This window comes from Falco biarmicus, chromosome 9 (assembly GCF_023638135.1).
Source record: "Falco biarmicus isolate bFalBia1 chromosome 9, bFalBia1.pri, whole genome shotgun sequence".
In the NCBI taxonomy this organism is placed as follows: Eukaryota; Metazoa; Chordata; class Aves; order Falconiformes; family Falconidae; genus Falco; species Falco biarmicus.
In genome coordinates, this window is record NC_079296.1 from 39,928,182 (window position 1) to 39,948,970 (window position 20,789).

The window sequence follows — 20,789 nt, forward strand, 5'->3', positions numbered from 1 at the left end:
CTGCAGAGAACTGAGAGCATGGTTAAAAATTCATGGCAGGCTTCCCAGCAGCGGTGGCTGCGGGACAGCCCTGCGCCGGGACAGCCCTGGGGGACGCGGCTGAAGCCTCTCCTCGCCGCCCGCTTCATCAACATCCACCGGAACGAAGCGGCACCGGCCTATTTCAGGGAAGTAAATTAACGAGGGACATGGAAACGGGGCGCCAGGGCCGGTGTCGCCGCTCGCTATTCAAGCTACGTAACGCGGCGCTGTTACCGCCGCCGGCCCGGTTAATCGCCACGGCACGGCCGCAGCTGGCGCGGACCCACCCGCCGGGCTGGCCGCCCGCGCCGTTCGCGCCCCACAGCCGGCCCCGTCCCGCCGCTGTCGCGCGTGCGGGCCCGCAGCGTGTCACGGCCAAAACCGCGGCCGGCCACGCGCCGCCGGCGGGGCGGGCGTTGGGCGGGGCCGCGGCGGCCGTTGCGGGGGGCGGGAGTTTTGAACGGCGGCGCCGTTGAGGAGGATGCGGCGGCAGCGCCTGCCGAGCGCTGGGGCCCAGGAGCCGGTGAGCCGCGGGGGTCCCGCGGGCGGGGAGGCGGCGTGGGGCGGGCCGGGGCGGCGGGGCGGGCTCGGCCCGGCCCGGCCCGGCGTGGGGGCAGGCCCGGCGCAGGTGGCGCCCGTTAGCGGCTGGGGCGGGTGGCGACCCGCAGCCGCTCGGCGGCGGTGTGCCGGCAGCTGCCCTCCCTCGGGCGGCCCCCGGGTGCAGCGCGTCCGTCCCGGCGGCCTGGGGCTGCTGCTTGGGCGCGGTGGCGGCCCTGCGGCCTGGCTGTGGCGGGGGCAGCCCGGGCAGGTGGTCGCCGCTCGGAGCGCCCTGCTCGCCCCCTGCAGGGCCTCGGAGCGCCAGGCTGCGCCTCTTTAGCTCTTCTGTCTCTCAGCCGCTCATTTTCCCGTTCATGAGGTGGTCTTTAAAATTTCGAGTACCTTAAAAGCCTGCATTAGTTGAACTCAGCTGTGTCTGCAGAGCTGTTGCCGTCGGTTGCAGCGCGTACTGCTCCTCTGTCTGGCTAGGAGGGTTGCCAAGCTGGTATCTTGACTTTGCAGCCTCTGTTTTAGAATACTTGCTGCCTGACTGCTTGCTTATTTTAAATAAATACAGTAGGCCTGTGGGCTTTAGATGTAAGCCTCTGTGGTAACAAATCAGAAGTATACCTTGGAGTAAGGTTATGAAAGCCTGTATTATTAATTAATACCAATTAAATAAAGTAAAATTTCAGTCTGTCCAGCCTCCAGCAGCATCCATACCATTTTTCTTAGCTGTTGTTGAATTTGTTTGTTTTGTCACTCCATCATCTACGTAAAACTAGAAATCCTTTAACATTTCTTATATTCTAGGTATACTTAGGTAGGTAATACAAAGACTCTTTCAGAAAGCATTGCTTGGGCAGTTCCTCAGTATGGGGCTGCAAAATCTCAACAGCTGTTAGTAATCTCAGCTGGGTTATGCTGCCGCTGGTAGGGGAAGGATGGAGACCACGAGGGAAATGGTGCGTTAGTAGACAGCATATGGCAAAACAGTGCTGTGTCATTCCTCCAAGTCCAGATGGTGCGCTTACATTTTTGGAAGAAACTGGAAAGAGGAAAAAAAAAGCGCTGACCATGTGGTGTCGTGGTTTTTTTTTTGTTGTTGTAGAGGCACAGAGCTTCATGCATTCCAAATCTGGCTGCTAAGCGATTCCTTCAGATGAGATTTATATAGTGCAATTATTTAAGCTGTGGCCCAACAACTATTTAATGCTATTACAGAACATTTTACGCGGGTCTGGCTGAGACATAGCATGGACTAAATCCTTTGTGTAGTTCTGAAAGCCTCCATATGGGTATGTGCAGATGCCCCAAACTAGGAGAGTTTATTTCCTCACCATATTTACGTACCAGGTGATAGACCTGGAGAGGAGCTGTGGTCTGTGCTAGATCAGTGCAGAGGCCTGTTACCCTGGGAAATGTTAGGGGCAAGTTCATCAGCTGAGATGAAATTCAGTTTTGTAACAGCTGATGTATTGATTTAGGCTCAAAGAATGAGTAGTGATTTCTCAGGGGCAGGTGTGGGCCTTGCTTAGCTTTTCATAGCTGTGTAGTATTTGACTCAGAATAAAAGAAGCTTGATGAAAGCTATTTGCTGCTCCCTTTGGGATGAGCGCTGAGGAAAAGTGTGGATAGAGAAGCAGGTGCTGGGGGTATGGAGGTGCTGGTGCACTGTTTTATCCTGCACTGGTTGTGGTTGAAACTTTAGAAAGCAAAACCATGAGGAGGAAAACCAGGTAAGTCTGTGGTGTCATACTGGGTCCCAGGCCTTCGTATATTGCCTGTAGGGAATACCAGCAGAACTTCAATGGAAAACGTCTCTGATGTGAGCTTTGGGAGCAATTCATCACTGAACAACCCACTGGTGCCAGAGCACCTGTGTCATAGTAACCTGTGCATGTTCCAGACATTTCTCATGGGGTCTTTAACTCTCGTGAGAGTTCTTGGTTTCTGGAGAGTCTTCTGTGCTTTTATTAGTGCCTTCCTTCATGGTGGTGTCTAGTCATCATTAGTGTTCTACTGAATTTGCCAGCATTTAAGACAATCTAGTCACATGGTGAGAACATATTTGTCCTACTTTGCCTGATTACACAATCCGGGGATCTTTATTATCTTGGAGGGGAATGGAACCTACCTCCTTTATTACCTGAGGCAAATGAGAAACTATGTTTGTGTATGGGGGCTTAGCAACTTGCTGGCTCTTGATGTGGGGTGGAAGAACCTTCTGTACTGCTCTAGGTCCTGTTTTAGCAAGAATGAACTTGCTGTCTGTAGCAGAAGAGGTGGGAGATAGAATGAGAGGCTTATACCACTGGAGGGATCTCATAGCCTTTGGGTTTTTATAATGGAGTTCTGAGGTGGCTGGGAATCAGCTTTGTTTCAGATGCTGTCTAGTAGAGTATTACAACTTGAACATGTTGCTGTGCTGGTGCTGAGTGTGGGTTATGGACCAGAGCTACTTTTCCTTTAGGGTAACAAAGGAGGGTGGTTTGGAAGGAGAAGTGCTTTGTGAACAGATGGAACAGCAGCTGAAACTTTATATATATATCTTTACATTATGGCATAAGGCCTTGAAAAACAATAAAACCTACTCCTGCCAAGTTGGAAGGGAATGGGTGGTGACTATGTAGCGATCTTTCACCTGCCTATTGTGACTGCTATGAAGGGTCACTTTCTCATGTCAAAGGCAGCTAATGGTAAAGCAGAAAATTGTCCATGTTACCCCTTTCATGGGTTCTGGATTTCTCAGGTACTTGAGTTGGGGGGGAATTAGCTCCCTGTTGTTTCTGTCCTGTTTAGGCACTTGAGGGAGAGCGCTTGCCAGCACTTTTCTAGCAGCTGAAATACTGAACTTGTGAATGCAAATTACTGTACCATGAGTTTCAGTCAACTTACAGATCCATCCCCAAAGCACTTGTTTTGAGTTCAGATGTACTGTAATACTGAAAAATGGGCACAATGCTTTTAATTCCAAAGGTAGCTGGGACACTCTTGCTCAGTGGTGAAAAAGCATCACCCATCACCAACTTGCAATGTACTTGCAATGGAACCCTTCAGTACAGTGACAATGCTCTGGTTTTTGTGTTGGAAGTGTTTGGTTTGGCCAGGGATTGCCACATAACAAGGAAATGTGTATCAGAGTCATCCATGGCATCTAGCACACCTTTAGAAGACAGCAAACTGTGATCCTTCACCTTAATTACCTTCTGGCTTGGTGTGGATTGACTTCTTTGAAGTTGCAAGTGAAGAATAATGCACATTTATAAATGTTTGTTTTCTCTGAAAGTTGGTAGGAAAAAGTTGACTTCCCTGAAGTTTTTATGCCTTAAAAAACTCAACTCCTTCAAAAAAACAGTGATGCAGAATTCTAATGACTTGACAGGCAAGTCTGTCTTACGGCATGCTTTTGAATGAGGAGTGTGCATGGCTGTGCTGTCAGGCAGGGTGTGATCCTTGTGTAGTGTTGAAGCTACCACAGCAGTCTGACTTTCAGTTCACGGCCTGAAATAGTCAGGTATTGGGGTATTCTCCTTGTTTTACTTCACATGTTACTTGAATTTTATATCAACCAGAAGTGTAAAAACCACTTTTTAAAACCCTCTTTAAGATGGCCAAAGAAGTAATGAGGTCGAATTTCTGATGTAAAATATTTCGGACATTTTCCTCAATTTAGAGTTTACTTTAGTAGGGATCAAAGTAAAAAGTGGGGTGTTAATCTACAAGCTTTGTTCGGTTAGGTCTCTTAATAACCATATGAGGGGACCAGATGTTATCCTATGAATAACACATCGAGGCGCGTAATTTTTAGTAACTTTCGGCTGCTATGGTGAGTTAATGTTATTACCTGGTTTGTAATTTGCATGTATAATGGATATAGTGAATCTGTTACATCCTGTGTTTTAACCCCTTGGTTCCTGAAAAGAGAAACATAATTGTATGTTTAGTAACCATTATAATGTCTCCATGGAATTAAAACCTGGAATTATCTATCCCAACTGTGAAATAAGTCGAGCTTGTAAAAAATTCAGGATATTGTTATTTGGGGAATAAGTAGAGCTTGTCAAAAATTCAGGATATTTTTATGTGGAGTTTTGTTTAGTCCTTTGTTTGTTTGTTTTTCATATCTAGGAATGCAACATCCAAGAGAAGATTGACTTTGAAATCCGCATGCGAGAAGGCATCTGTAAGCTACTTCAAGTGAGCACACAAAAAGACCAGCTCTTGCAAGCAGTTAAAAACCTGATGGTTTGCAATGCCCGTATACGTGCCTACAGGACAGAGCTGCAGCACCAAGAAGAGCCAGTCTCCCGCAGAACTGAGCGGTGAGTAACAGCTCAAATTCAAGTGGAGCATTATGAAGCATTGCTTACGTGAATTCTTAGCAGCCTGTCTAGGAAAGTGGATTTAAACCCTTTCTTCTGTCTTCCCCTGTACAAGCATGTATTATTGCTGCCTTAAAACATTGCTTTATAAGACCATTCCAGTATCTTTTTTTTTTCACTTTAGAAAATAAAGTCATATTTTTCTGGGTAGATTCTGTTATTGACATTAAACTATTATTCAGCATCTGAGTATCAGGTAACGTAATAGTCATATTGTCTTGATTACCTTTAGCATACAAAAATATACCTAGCCAAATCTGAAGGAAATAAACAAAACTATCCAAGTCAGAATACAGCTATTTCTACTTTTCATTCTTTCCATTGTTCTTAAGGTTTCTTTAATGGTGGAATCATTATGGTTAATTGGTACCCTCTACTGGCCAGTTCTGTTAACTACAGCAAAGTAATAAACACGACAATAAATATGAAGAAAAATCAGTTTAGTTGAAAATATTCTCACATTATAACTCCTGAATGAGCTAAAGTATACGTGGTTTATTTGAATAATGTTATAATTTTTTGCCTAATGGAATATATTTTGTGTGTAATGTTGAGAATCATGGTGCAGAGGCACTGTTGCTCTCGGGTTATTACTTTAATGAAATATTATATTGCAATCTAGCATAGAAACTCTTCAAGTTTATGCTTAGATCCATTTAATTAAACTATAGGAACAGTCCTGCTGCTTTTTTCTTTCAGTAATGTGGTGTTACAGGAGAAATTTATTGAAGGAAAGAACTGCATTTTCTGATTATATCAACTATTACCATGAAAACTGATTTGGAAAACTAGCACTTATAACGTGTGGTATTCTGTAATTATTGCAGTTGTATTGCTTTTTCCTACTAAGATGAAGACTTTATAGTGATTCATCTTTTATTTATGTTTTTAAAGATGGAATAATATCAAGCAGGTATATATGCTGGTTTACTCAACTCCTGGTCTTTGATGTCAGTGACCACAGAATGATGATGGCACATGTCCAGAACAGGACAGAGACACTTGGAGATCTATCTGAACAGCTAGATTGTTTTCTTACAGTCAGTCAGCTGTATTGTTTACTGGGTTTGTGTCTGTCATGCATTGTTTAGAATTCTGTCTTAAGGGGTCCTTTGAATTGTCAGTGGAGGTCATTAGAAGGGATGTGTGCTGTGAAGTTATTTCTCTGCCATTTAGATCATAACTTTGGTAGCTGGTAGTGCGTTTGCAGTTCTTTTTTCAGTATTTGCTCAAGACTGGAGTTCGGTTAAAGCTTTATCAGATAAGATGATGATGGCTGAGAAAGAAAATTCTAGGGTTTTCAGATTAATTTTATCCCTGTTTCTTGTTACGTTGGTCTGTAATCTGTGAGTTGTGAAGATATTATAACTGCTTCTGGAAGTCAAGCTACTGATAGCAGATAGAAATTTTCATTTCACCTTATTTGCTTAGAGTTAGGAACAGTGGCAGATATAAGGAGAGCACTCTATTGTTACTCATTATCACCAGATTTTTTTCATTCAATTTGAGGTTGACCTTGAGATCTACACCGTGGCTACTTAGCAAACTGCCTGCCTGCATGTAAAATAATGATATTAACAATGCAACATTTTGTAATTGGCCTCTGTTAATAGAGGAGGTGGCAATTCTCTAACCAGTAATAGAACTGATAAATCAAGTTGTTTATTTATTGATGTGTGCAGAAGGGGAAAAGTTGATAACGTATTTGATTCTGTTGGAGCTGTAAAAGACAAGGAAGATGAATCTACTTGTCTTTTTAATACCCAGGTTAAATAAGCTTTGGAGTAGAATATTCTAGGGAATTAAGAAAATTGATGGTGTACCTTCCTTCCAGATTATTCTCAAGAATCTAATGACTCATATCTTAAACCTGAGATACCAAATTTAACTTTAAAGAAAAGCATTTGAAATGAGCTATAATGTGAACACCCTGACACTTTAATGTTTAAAGGGTTGAGTTTTAGAAGTCTAAATGCACAGATCTCAAACCTCATTTTTCTTTTCTTCTCTTTGGCAGGTCTTCAGAAAATGGGACAAAAGACCGGGTGGCATGCAAAGCAAAAGTTGCTATATCAGGTAAGCGACTAGGTAGTCACTGTAATTACAGGAGCAAAGTGGCTGGACAGTAACTTGTAATACAAACTATACAAACCAGATAGTATTTTTAAAGTGTGTATGTGGTTCAGGGGCATAAAAACACAGGTGCCTTTGAAGCACAAGAGAATTTAAGTCACACATGCTTTTGAAGATTCTACCTGGTATTTCCATTATAACTAGTGTTCAAATGTTATTTAGTTAATGCAGATTACATTACTACAGCAAAGGTATAGTGGTATGGCTTCAATGCAAACTAGTAGCAAGAATATTTAACAGTGATTTCCAGTAGGCTGATGCACTGTTTCCCAGCCTGTTCTCAAACTTCAGCACTATGAATTTATTATGGTTTTGCCTATGCCAATAGTGGGTGTTACTACATTCAGCATTCCTGTAGTTGTTCATTGTGGCTGTTCAGCTAGCTTTGCTAACAGATCTGTTTATGCTCCCTGACTTGCTTCATTGAAAAAAATGTATAAGGGCTCACTACCTAAACTGTGTAAGTTAATTCTGCATATTTTGACATATCTTTAAGCAAGGTAACTTCTAGTAGGAGAAGAGTGATGAGCACAAGGTTCAATAATGTTTTCTGCCAACACAGCTGTTTGCAGAATGTGTATCTGTCTTTCCTCCTTATGGTAGTTGGATGAAAGCATCTGTTTGCCTGTCTGTGCTGTGGTTGCACCTTTCTTTGGATTTATAGAGTTGTCTGCAGTGAAGACTTTATGATCTTACAATAGACTTCTGTTGTTTTTAGAAAATCAGAATTGTGTAAGGACTCTGTTTCTAGTATGAAAAAATTCTTTAGGATATGAAACATTTAGCTAGTTTCTTTTGATGGGACAAGAGAATATTGTGTCCTGTTACTAACCTAGTGGCTCTCAAATGAGGTTATGATCCTCAAAAGCATGGCAAGGATCAAGGCAAAGAAGAGAAAGAGGCATCAACTCCCTCATTGTGAACTCAAATCTGTGAGTGCTGGGATGCTTCCATGCCTTGCCCCTCTTCAGATACTTATGTCAGGAAGCCTAGCCAGGTCCAGTTTCCAGCAGGAAAGCCTAAACATTCTTCTTGGTCTCTGCTGGGAGATTTATGCTTTCTATAGCTCGCCTGTTATAAACTCCTTATTTTCCACTGTGTGTGCCTGAGAAGCAGAGAACTGGGGTACATGAGAAGTAGCTGTCAGGACAGGCTTGTTCATGCTTGGCAAGGGCAGGAGCCTCTGGGCAAGGCACGTGATTGGGAGATCCTGAGATGACATTAATACATGCCTCCTGCTTCCTCCTTGTGTTGTCCTCTGACCCATTACCCTGTGTCTATTTAGCTTGCCAAATCAGGCCCTGTTTGCTTCCACAGCTCCAGTATGTTCACATCTGTAATGCCCCATTATTTCCCTGTCTTGCACAATCCTTGTGTACCACATTGGGCATGCTGCGTTTCTCTTCTTGTATGCCGACCTTCAGTGGATTTGCAACTGGAGTTGCCCTGCACGGTTGGAAGGCGTGCATGTGCATGTGCCTGCCTTGTGGAGAAGGCAGTTGCAAATACAAGCAGTGTGAATCAGGAGACGTCGTGACTGAATTGTCTGGGAGAGGTTGGAAATGAGGAGTGAGTGGTAGTCTATGCAATATGACAGGGCGTGTGACTTCAGAATTGAAGATACAGAATTTTTTTTTAGGGGAAAGTAATCCATCCACTTATAAATATGTTAGTGTATCATATGGTTAGTACACGCCAGAAACTTAGACTATTACCACAAAAAAGTGTGATCATGTGGCCAACACCAAAAGTTCAGGAGCAGCTATGCAGGAGTACTGAGGAATGTACTCCTACAGAAAGCAGCTGTGTCAGATACTGTGTGGGGAGTGCATTCCCTAATCCACAGATTTTCACACTTCTATTATTTTTACTTATTTATCCCCCATGTGTGTGAACAAATTATGTAATTTATGTTATCTTACCAATCAATTATTTTGTCAAAAGACAATACATTAAATGTTGATCAAAAGCATAATCATAATTTAAAGTAATTTGGTAAAGGAATCATTGGCTTTAAATCTGATTAATTGTAGTGCTTGAATGTATCCAATTTGAATCCAGATGGATTTACAGTTAATGATAGCTGAAATTAAGGTGTATGAAAATTGATCTTTGTTCTTGATAAATGGCAGCTCTTTCAATCCAAGAATTGAATTGAAAACTGATTTACAAGGATCATGTTCAACTTGTTCCAGTGATTAACTATATCCTGATGATTTTTCTGACTAAGGTGTAAATTTTTCAGCTAGCATGATATTGAAAGTGACGTGCAGAAGTAATCTTTAATCTAGTACTCTAATTGTTAACAAGACCTATTGAGTGCATTAAAGTTGTCATTCAGAGTTTGCTGTGTGATTAAAGATGAAAAAAGGCTATTATTGTAACACTATTTTCACATATTTATGTAAATTTAAGGCCTTTGTCTTTTAGGAAAGAAATATTCTGTGCATTGTCTCTTGACAGAGACAAATATGTATGTTTAAAGTTTGAGAGAGGTTTCTGTAACTGTTTTAAAGAAACTGTTTCTGTTCCCTTATTTTAAAAAAGTAACTATTTTTCGAAATGCTTACTATGCAAAAGCATCTTTAGAAGTGAAAGTCAGTTTCAGAACATGGTGATGTATTGAGTTTCAGGAAGTTGTGGCAGTCTGAAGTTGTATGCTGGCAGTTCACTGATGAAAATCGATTAGTTGTCACAAATACTTAAAAATAGATGAATTTGCAAGTTTTAAAATTGAAATAGCATGTGAAATAAGATGTCCCATAATATAATGAAAATTAACTTAAATTTAAATTTTTCATTTAATACAACTTCAGAGACAGAGAGACTATGTGCAGTTTCACTTGAGTCAACAAGTTTTGTGGGTAAAACCCTTCAGCTGCACATGACAATCTGTTACCAAAATACCACTACTGTTTTGCGTCTTAGCATACTATATGTGGATTTTCCCATCTGCCTCGTATAAAGATCAACACTGGAGTCGGTGATAATCCTTTATAACAATACTGAAGATTTTTATCAAAAGAGACTTGAGCTAGTGCTGTTCACTGCTGCCATCATGTGTCACTTAATATATTGCATATACTCTTAAACACTGTTGCACTTAAGAAACCAACTTTGGATTTATAAAGCCTCCACTACATTTGTCTTTTAACAGGGACTAATAAGAAATGTTATGTCTAAACCAGAGTCCTTGAAACTGGAGGCAATGTCACTCAGTACTGTGGTGGATTGAGTAGATAAGTTGGAAACTACTTTCCTCCTATTAAAATGACAGGCATGACTTAAAATAATGGTTCTGTAATTGCCTCTCTACTATGGTTCTGAGGTAGAAGGGTATTGCTGAGTTTAAAAAAAAAAAGATTTCTAAACTTTTTATGCCAACTAAGACAATTCTGACTGAGAGTGATCACAAGTGATACGTTCTCTGTGGCTTGCAAAACAGCTTAAGTGTTTGCAGTAGAAGTATCCCAGTCTTTCCATTAAAACAGGAAGGTTTTTTCTGGCAGTTGGATGAGTGGTTTCCAGCACAAGGCAAGCAGAGTTTAAGTTTACATCTGTGCATAGTAATGGGCTCAGAACCTCTCAGAACTGCGTTACACAGCCACTCTGAAATGTTATTTCAGGTACTTCCAAATGAGATTTAAAATACTCTTTATCTTAGCATAATTTCTAAAAGAAAATGACACTTCAAGGTGAACTAATTGATTAATTTTCTTTTGACAGGGATAATAAGATTGAAATAGTTATGCTGTTCTTTGGGTAGATGGTCCTGTTACTTCCAGAACACTGGGAAAAGAAATAAAAAAACCTTTTTTTTGTTTTGATCATAGTTCTGCAGTATTGGCTACAACTTAGTTTACCTACCTTTTTTTTTCCCTTTAGATATTCGAATACCATTAATGTGGAAAGGCTCGGATCACTTCAGCAATAAAGAAAGTATGTAAGATGTAAGGAACTACTCTGATAAGCAATTGCTTTTGCCTGTAAATTAAATGGGATGGGGAAGTCCATACTCATTTCAGCCACTGCTTTGACCTTTCAGTAGGTCCATATTTTACTCTGTTGCATAGTTGCTCTTTAAGTCGTTGGTTGTAGCAAGCTGAGTTAGTTCAAAGTCCTGTGGGTCTATATGCTTAAATCCTAGTCTCTAGAAAGTCCTCCTGAGGAGAAATTCCAGAGGAAGCAAGAGAAGAGCATTGTTATTAAACGGATAGCTGAGAAACTTCTCTGATTATACATGTTGTTCTATGTCTTGTCTACACTTGAGAGAGTGTTTTGGAGGCTGTTTCCAGTGAGAAATATAAATGAAAGTTGTCTGTTGGTGTTGAGTGTATTATTGGATAGTCTTCAAGTACATGCATTTTGCTGTATCATGGAGATTAACCCTAAATCTGTTCCAGCTGTCACGTGGCATTGATTTCACTTTGATTTTCAATAGGGTCAAAGGGGCGAAACATGGCAAAATAGTCTAATCCTATATAGTACATTCATAAAATGATACAGGCTTTGGATCAAATGTTGTTGGTTTTTTTTTTCTTAAGACCACTTTTATTAAATAAAATTACATTCGTACTAACATTTCTGAAGATACTAGCACAAACTACACCTGATTATCAGGAGGAAAAAAAAAAAAGTTGAGCGTTTTTCCTCTCTGTGAATGTTGTTCTACCACCCAGAAGCTTTGATTGTTCAATTATAAATCAATCATAAAATCCTGTGATGAAAATTTATGGTGGGAAGAATTTGAGGGCAATTCCTTAACAGTCTGGATTACCATTTCTTCTACTTTTGTTTACTGTAAGCATTTAGTATTGTGATGTGCAATATGGCTAATAAAACATTTCTTTGATTCTCTCCAGAATCACAGCGCTATGCAGTTTTTTGTTTGTTCAGAATGGGAGCTGAGATTTTTGATACAGAGGTGGCTATTGTGGATAAAGCAATAACAGATATCTGTTTTGAAAATGTAACCATATTGTGAGTATAATTTTACTTCCGTTGAATGAAGTACAAGTATTGCTGGGTTTTTTTGAAAGTGGATGTGATTATGAATAAGATCGGCTGAGGTCCACTAAGTTGTTTTTTTTCTGTGGGCAAAGGAATCAGTAGAGGTGCTGTTAATTTCAGTGAATGGTGGATCTCCGTCTCTGGAAGGTTGGCTTTTATGTACCTAATGATGCTGGGTGTGGATGTGCCACTTGAACTGTACTACTTTTCATTTTTGCTCTGTGGAAGCATTTTTCTTTATATAAAGAGACAAACAGACTTGTACCTCAAGGACAGAATTAAATTAATACTAAAACCTGAAAGCATTATGAAAGTATAGGCATGGGCGTTGCACCTGGTGTTTTTTAAATATTTATTATTCTGTTCAGCAGGCTACAGTCTCTTCCCGCACATCCTGTTCTGTTACACCTATATGAGCATGTGCTAAGCCACAGTCCTTATAGCTGAAGAACACTAGACAGGAAAAAACTCACTGATCTTTAAAAGCAACCTGGAAAAGAATAGAATTTCTTCTGTAATTTTTTGTTGCTTTATAATTTTGAAGAGAGTCCTGAAAGACACTGAACTCCCCCCCCCCCCCCCCCTAAATTTTTTTTTTTTAATGTTAGCAGTTTTTAGATTTGGTCTCCTAAGGAAGACTGAAAGCTTTAAATCAAGATCCTGAAAACTCAGTGGTTGAGCAAGAGTGGATCTTTAAGTCAGATTTTAAACTCTCTTAAAGACCTGTTCAAGTTAAGAGTGGGGGCAAAGATTTAAATCTGCTTCTTCAAAGATATGAGACTTGACCATTATAACTTTCTGTGGAAGACTGCAAATAAACCAGAAAAGGCACTCTAATTTGCCTTGTATCCCCCAAGATAAAGTTTTTATAAAAGCCTTTGGGATGATTTGGTTATGGGCATGTGTGTAATGACATGATTTGTACCTGAAAGAAGAGGTTAGGCTTCTGGTTTGATGACTAAGCCTGAGAACAAGAGAACTGGTAGAACTGAAAACAGAGAAAGCATAGGCTGTGGACAGAAGAATGCTGCAGTAGGTAGTTAAGTGATGAGTGACAGATTTTGGGTTGTGTGATAGGATTTTTTCATTAGTGTGAAGGGGATAGGGTGCAACTAAGATATCTTTAAAACAATTCAATCTGATTTAAGGCCACACTAGGTTTAGATGGATAGGTTTTCAATCATGTGATTTTTGTGTAACAGTAGAGGGCAGATTTAAGTGGTTTTGAGTGTCTTGCCTGTGTGTTTCCATAACGTGTTTTTTTTTTTTTTAGTTTTTAACCTACAAGTTGAATTTCCTGTTTGCAGTTGTTTATGGTTTAATTAAAACATCCATCTTATGTCTTCAACACTAAGTTACCGCTGTGTACTCTAGCCTTTAATTCCATATTAATGTATGTCTTCGCCTGAATCTTATGGCATTCCTTCCCTTGATTAGAAATATATGTTATTTAATATATACAGTAGCAGCAGCATTCCTGGGCTGCGTAGTCAGTTTATTAACAAATGCTCTGAAATTTTCCTCCCCCCCACCCCCCTTCAGTGATGAAGCAAGACCAGATTTCCAGGTGAAGGTTGAAGTGTACAGTTGCTGTACAGAGGAGTCTTTATATGTAACAAACACTCCTAAGAAACTAGCAAAGAAGCTTAAAACGTCCCTCAGCAAAGCTACAGGGAAGAAACTCAAAGCTGCGCTGGAAGAAGACAGCATTGAATCCCTTTTGCCTGCTGACCCGGTCATCTAGTAAGCTATATATATTGATATTCTGGTTTTATGTTTTTTAAATACAAATAAGCCAAGTATATTGTAATTTTTTTGGAAAATTGCCAAGAAAGTGATTATTTCTGTACTACCAGAGTGAAAAAAAAAAAATTAACATTTAAAATAGGAAATGAGAAAGTAGGTGTGAATTCCAACCATGTCGCTCAGCCTTGGGGCCTGGTTCTGATTTTGAAACACACGAGCGGGCTTTACCTTTCTGTTATACAGCTAGCTAGCTGGTAAATTCTCTGTGATTTGCCAACTGTTTAATGTTTTTAGTTTGATCTCTGGAGGAAATCAAGCTTGTACAATCGCTCTGTCTGTGTCCCTCTGCCCATCTACCTCTCCTTCTCCCTTTCCCGTTTGCTCCCTCCCCCATATTATTTTTGTGCCTAGCCAGTTTTGCTCATGCTTGGCAGACAGGTAGACATGTCCAAAAGTTAAGTTGTGTGAGATAAAAAAAGTGTGGTGTGTAGGCAGGAGAAACCTCTCGCCTAATGAAGCTGCCTGAGCTGTTTGTGGTATCTGGGGTGCAAGCTGTGCACATGGGGGCTTGTTGGCTTTTCAGTATAAAACTCTGGGCTGTCAAAGGTGCTTTACAATTACAAGCTGCTTAACAGGAGTATTCTTAATTGACTTTAGCAGGGAATGTTTTAAAATTACTTACTGGTTTTCAGTGTTCATAGAAATAAGTGCTGTTCCCAGTAATTTACCCGTTTCCTTTTAAAAACGATCTGAACTATTTCATTCATTTTTAAATGAAGTTAACTGCTTACTAATATTTCTCAGCTACTTTTAATTTCATTGGGATTTAAGCAGGCCAAGTACCTAAACTGTAAATACTAATAATATTGATTTTTTTTCTAAGATAGCAATTTTTTCAAGGAATTACTTTTTTTTTTGGCAGCTGAACAGTAAAGAATCGATGCCTAATTCTTGCCAGGTGTTGAGTGTGGTCTTAGTCTAGCTTCATAGCTTCATATATCTATTTGCCTGGATCTTAAATGGAAACATTTGAGCATATTCTATCTTTGTCAGACTGATATTACTGTATACTGATATTACTGTTTCAATCAAAAATACACATCTGAAATATCTTATCCACAGAGCAAAGCAAATTTTACCACTAACTTTCCAGTGTGTTTCACCTAATGACAATGTATCTTTCAATCTGCATCATCTTAGGTGGCTGTGCTTTCCATCAGCTCCAGTTGGGCGATGACATGCTGTCATTAGATAGTTTCCTTCAGATATAACCACTGGCTTATTTGCTGGCCATACTCCCTTGAATACAGATTGCCTGTCTTTTAAGGAAAAAGCATCAGTAGACAATCTAAACAGCTGCTTCCTCCCTTGGGCTTTGCTTTTGTTTTCTCAGTTGTAATTGTATTTTGCTTTCCTCCATCTTGAAGTTTGTTGTTTCTGCTGTAAATAATCATCTCACAGTGAATGTTACTTTCTTAACAGAGTTAAATGAACAATAACATGTTTAATGATGGTTGTGCCAGGTGCTTAAAAAAGATTTTTGGAAAGGAATGAGTTGTTATGGGCAGAAAATAAGACCTTGGTATGTAGCCCTTATAAAGGGGAAGAAATTGCAAGATTACAAGAGATCTTTCAAGTATTCCCAGAGAGTTTTACCAGTCCAGCAGGTGAAATTAAACTGCAACAAAAAAGAGATCTTTCTGTATTATATGAACACCTTTTCTCTGTAGATTTCATTTGTACAGGCCTTTTTCTTTTTAGAGCACACATGGAAGAAAATCTGTTTTCCAAAAACCCTGTGATCCCTCTGTGTGAAACATCTTGGCTTAGAAATCTCCCTGGTTAGTGAGGAAACTGTCAGCCTTGTAACTTTTTGCAAAAGCTTAGTGATAAAGTTCTTTGAATTGTTGCTTAGGCTGGTTAAATTCAGTTATACTGATATTTTCCATACTCTTTATTATCTCTCTTTTCATTTCTATACTCTCTTTTGCCTGCTTAATTTTCTATTCTAACTTAATTTTTTTTTCTTTTTACATTTGTTGTAGAAGGAAAATGTTTAGTGCATTTATACTATTGAATTCCAGAGTAACTAGGTAGCTCTTTGGATAAATCATTGGAGAGAGTCCCTGAAGTGCATGTTTATTCACTTGCAGAACTGGCCTGTGCGTGGACTTGCTGTTACTGCCTTTTGCGTATTGTCCTCCACTGGGCTGGAGGCACAGCTTCAGTGTCCTATGTTTAAATGGGCGAATTCATAGTAGTATTTTGCTGGAAGTACGTAATCTAATCTGATGGCCTTTTACAGTTGGGTTCTTTTTAGTACTTGAAGGTTGTGTTTGTTTTTACCTTTTATTATTTAAGATCTATTTGAAAGGTGAGCATATTACTTTTTTGTTGGTTTTTTTTTCTGACTCACAAATCCACACTCTATATCTGAATGAGTGAACTAAGATTGGGATTTCTAACGTTGGGATTAATATTCTGGAACAGATTCTGGAATCTGTTATTAAAAGATATAAATAAAAATACAACAATAAAAATATAAGAATAAAAATGTATTAATTAATATGCATTGATAGAAAAGATGATATAGTTACACCTTCCCACGCCAGTGTCTGTGTGGCAACTTTGGTGCCTCTGTCTCTTGATCAGTAAACAGATTTAACAACAAGCCTTTGCCACAGGCATGTTGTGGAGATGAGCCGGTTGGTTTGTTTTCTTCTTTTAATAAAGTTATTACATGGAAAAATACTATAGATATGCAAAGTACTGAATGAGATGCAGCAGGGAGATTATTTTTTGTTATACAAAGAAACTGCCATTTAAGGCAGCTAGCCAATTCTGTGAAATGTAGAGGCAAAATGTTGTCAACAATCCTGATTAACCAGTTCCATTTGAAAATATTTGCAGATAAATCTAGTCTAAATTATATTGTAGGTAGCCGAAAGGAATTACTTATATTTTAGAATGAAAATGTTACCATGAAGCATATTTTAAAAGTGAAATAGCTTTTTTTTTTCCCCCCAAGGTTGTTGTGGTAATTAGTCATGCTTTAGAAAAAAAGTAACTTTAAAATCAGCACAGAAGTTTTATCTGTGAGAAGAAACTGAACTTTTTGGTACAGTTTAAATAGAATCATAATGTATTGTTCAAATGCATGGCAAAACATAATCCGCGCAGAATCTTTTATTAGGGAGCAGTCTAGCAGGGAATATATGCAAATGCTGATGATTTTTTGTTTGGATTGCCCTCTTGAAACATTTCACAGCAGTGGTTTTTCACCCAGAATGTTATATCATATTTAATTTTCTGTTTCCTGGAGAGAGATGTGTAACAGGCCTCCCTGCTAACAAACTTACTACTCTTCCTCCTCCTCTTTCATTAGTGTTATGGCTAGGTAGCATCTGCCTTGTTCCTCTGCAGAACCAAAGATTTTAAAAACTTATGTTCCTACTGTGCTATTAGGAAAAATAACATTTGAAAAATATTACGATAGAAAACTACTTTTTTAGTGATGTTAGTTCAGTACTGTCTTCTCACCTTTTACACCACTAAGCTGTCTTATGCTGTACTGAAGATATTTTAAGGAACTTATGCTAAATCCTGTTAGGGAGAGTAGTTAGTGACTTTGAGGGGTTTGTTTCCTTGTGAACTTTATTTAAACTGCCATTACCCAGGTCAAATTCTTAATGCATTGCTGGACTGTAAATCTGTTACTCAGTCTGAAGAGTATTTGGGGGAAAAGGTTAAACATGTACCAAATTTATACTAGTTTATTCCAGGAATTGCATTCCACATGCACTGTGTTGAGTTGTAAATGTGACTTTCCCCCCCCCAGGCAAAATCCAAAACAAAGATAAAACATTCTGAAACCTGTAAGCACAATAAGTGAGAGTCCTTTATGCTACAAAACTGACTGTAGGATCTCTGCACAGATTTCTGGATGTGAAGAATCACAGTATTATATATGTATTTTTTAACAGTGTCTAAATGACTTTATAAAGTGTAGTCTACACGGGCAAAGCGAGAGAGCAGAGTGACATGGAGGACCAATGTAAAGCACTTTTAATTTTTAACCTGTATTGTCAGATAAAGTTTATATCATCAGTTGTTCTATTAACTACAGCAATTTTTGAACCTATTACCAAGTTTAGTTGCTTTAGGCCTAGAAATAAAAGTTGTGAAGTTATTAAAAGTTACTTGGTATCTGACTAGAGGAGAGGCTCTTCGGGGTGCGGAGAGGTTGGACAGCACAGCCTTTATGCCTGGGTTTGGCAGCCTCTGGCTCAGCAGTAAGTGTGAGCCTGCCCAGCTTGTAGGCAGCAGCCACGGAGGTCTCCTGGTTGGCAGGTCCAAGAGAGGTGGCTATGGAAAGAGCCACCTCATGGGGCCTTGTGGTGCTGGCCTGGAAGTTGTGGGGTGGGAGGGAATGGGAGGCACGCACAGGGTGCAGGCAGGAGATAAGGGTATAGGAAGCAGATGAACAGACCGTGGGACAGTGTTAGTTTATAAGGAAAACCAGAGAAATGGAAGCTCTGTGGGAAGAGGTCGGATCTGTGGTCACTGAACACCTTTCACCTTGGTGTTCCTGTGTGCCCAAATGCGTTATCTCAGATGTGTCTAGACACCCTTTAATTACTACCTGAGCAGCATGAAGCAGAAATGTTTAAATGTGCCTTTTCTTTCACATTTAGTGGTGCAAAGTACAGTTTGCTAGCACATACCACTTTGGGGCTGGAGAGTGCCGAGGACAGTTTCAGGACCCACAGCCTCACTATTACAGGAAATGGTAAGTACATATGGTACCAATTTAAGGAAATAAAAAACCAGTAACATTTTGCATTTCTCTCTCTTGTAAACTAAAGAGCTTAAAGAGATTATTTTTCTTGATACTTAATATAGAACAACTTTAATAAAATATTTAACGGCTCTATAACAGGCATCTGTACACAGCTGAATAAACTACAAGTTGAGTAAAATTTCAAGTCCAGCTGAAATTTTAATTCTTTTGGGAGTTTATTCTGTCATTTGCATCTGGGTCTTATGAGTCGTAGCTATATACAAATTATTTCCCCTTCCTCGCAACCAAAGAAGGATATCAGAATGAAGAACAGCTTTTTCTTCTGTAGTCAGAAGGAAAGTAGAAAAATAGCTTCAGTTCAGCCAGGTTGTTTGAGGCTCAGGTTTAACACAGGGTGTAAGCGTGTGTGCTCGCAATTTGCACTGGTCGCTGTGCTTCAGCTCTGGGGCAGCACAAGCTGACAGCAGTCAGCCTAGGCCGGGGGTCCTCAAACTTTTTAACCAGGGGGCCGGCGCGCGGATGCAGTGGCAGGCAGCCATCTGCGGCTGCTTGGTTCCCCCCAACCCCCGGTGGGGGGGGGGTCTGTAAATACCGGGGGCCAGATTGAGGACCCTGGGGGGCTGTATCTGGCCCACGGGCCGTAGTTTGAGGACCCCTGGCCTAGATGCTTACACAGGGACTACGATTACGCTGCAACTGAAGGTGGTGTTTTAAGTAGCAAGAGTACAGTTTCTGATACTTTGTCCATTATTTTCTGAAAGGATAAGCCCATAAGCCACCCTCTAATTGTTAAGTTAAGACATGGGACTTTCACTGTATTTCACTGTAGCTTCTGGGAACTTTACTTGGGTAAACTTAAACCTCAAAGAGAATTTTGTTCTTTACACTTCATTAATTCTGAATAAGTACAGATTTGAAGATCTATGGGGCATTTGTTTCTTGAAGGGTTGGATGGATAGTTCTGAGAATCTTTGCTATATGTAAGCCTTTCTTTATTAGTACTTTATATCTTCCTTCTTCAAATTCCTTTCTCTGTCATTAATTTACATAACTTAGTCTGAGAAATTACATACCTGGATATTTTGGTTCATTACAAGCATTTCTAAAACATGACCAAAGACAGTGTCATATGAATGGAACGTTGTATTACCTGCTTCTAATTAAAGAAGAGAGCACTTATTACAGAGCAGAGCTGAGCAAGGAGGGACATTGCAATTCATTAGAAACTCCTTGGAATCCTGGGTGTTCCTCTAGTGCTGAAGACAAAAATAGATACAAAATCTAAGCCTTAACAAAGCAAGCTGAAGCAAAGTGCTCGTGTGTAAGTGTACCAGTGTGCCGTGATGGGATGGGCTCAGGGATCCTGCTTAGATAAGGTGGCCAGTGTACTTAACTTTCAAAATGGCTCCAGCTGTGAAATGAGATTTAGAGCTATACTTAATGTAAGAACAGCTTGTTCTTGCAAAACAATGTCTCCATTTTTACTTGAAATTCTTTTGGGAATTCTTTTTTTAATTAAAAATACTTAGCGGAGACTAAAAATAATTTTTAGCCTAATCCTACAGGATGAAAACTCTGTTTTAAAATATAAAAATGTTTATTTACATTTATGATTTTAATGTAAAAATTGATGTAGAAAGCTAAACTATATATTTAGGGCAAATGTTCAGAACTAAGTGTTTGTCTCTCTTTTGCCCCAGAGGAATCTACGTTTTGGCTTCCCTTGTATGGAAACATGTGTTGCCGTTTAGTTGCTCAGCCTTCCTGCATGGCTAGGGATATGATGGCAGGATTTCTTAATCAGCAGGTGAGAAGACCTTGCTTGTGTTTACATTCTCTTCTGTTAATAGCTGTCACTAAGAGTCAATCGTTAAAACATTTGCTTTTACCTGTAGTGGTTTCTTGAGAACTATTTTTCACCTGTTCCCCTTAGAGCAAGGGGAAAATTCTATCTCACAGCTGCATTTACAAACAGTATCTTCAGTGGCTAAGGGTGAAGAAATAAATGTTTCCTTGGCAGGCTTATCGATAAAATTATTTAGGCTGTTACATAAGGACTGGTACTTGATGGTAGCAGTCCTAATAATCCCGTGGGTCTCATCCTTGTACGTACCTCTCATTGTGCACAAGAGTTCATATCGCAGCATGGTGAACCT

General features: G+C 39.8%; 1 protein-coding gene across 2 annotated transcripts in view; it reads left to right on the plus strand.

Moving 5' to 3' along the window:
- Positions 1 to 443: 443 nt before the first annotated feature.
- The window catches only part of RTKN2 (rhotekin 2), a 34,633-nt gene continuing 14,287 nt past the window's right edge, over positions 444 to 20,789 (plus strand). For both annotated transcript variants that reach the window (XM_056350747.1, XM_056350748.1), the window contains exons 1-8: positions 444 to 544; positions 4,690 to 4,883; positions 6,961 to 7,019; positions 10,962 to 11,015; positions 11,939 to 12,056; positions 13,629 to 13,829; positions 18,527 to 18,621; positions 20,334 to 20,440. In XM_056350747.1, the coding sequence (XP_056206722.1) occupies positions 503 to 544; positions 4,690 to 4,883; positions 6,961 to 7,019; positions 10,962 to 11,015; positions 11,939 to 12,056; positions 13,629 to 13,829; positions 18,527 to 18,621; positions 20,334 to 20,440 (870 nt within the window). In that variant the 5' untranslated portion in view covers positions 444 to 502. The remainder of the gene's footprint in view (positions 545 to 4,689; positions 4,884 to 6,960; positions 7,020 to 10,961; positions 11,016 to 11,938; positions 12,057 to 13,628; positions 13,830 to 18,526; positions 18,622 to 20,333; positions 20,441 to 20,789) is intronic.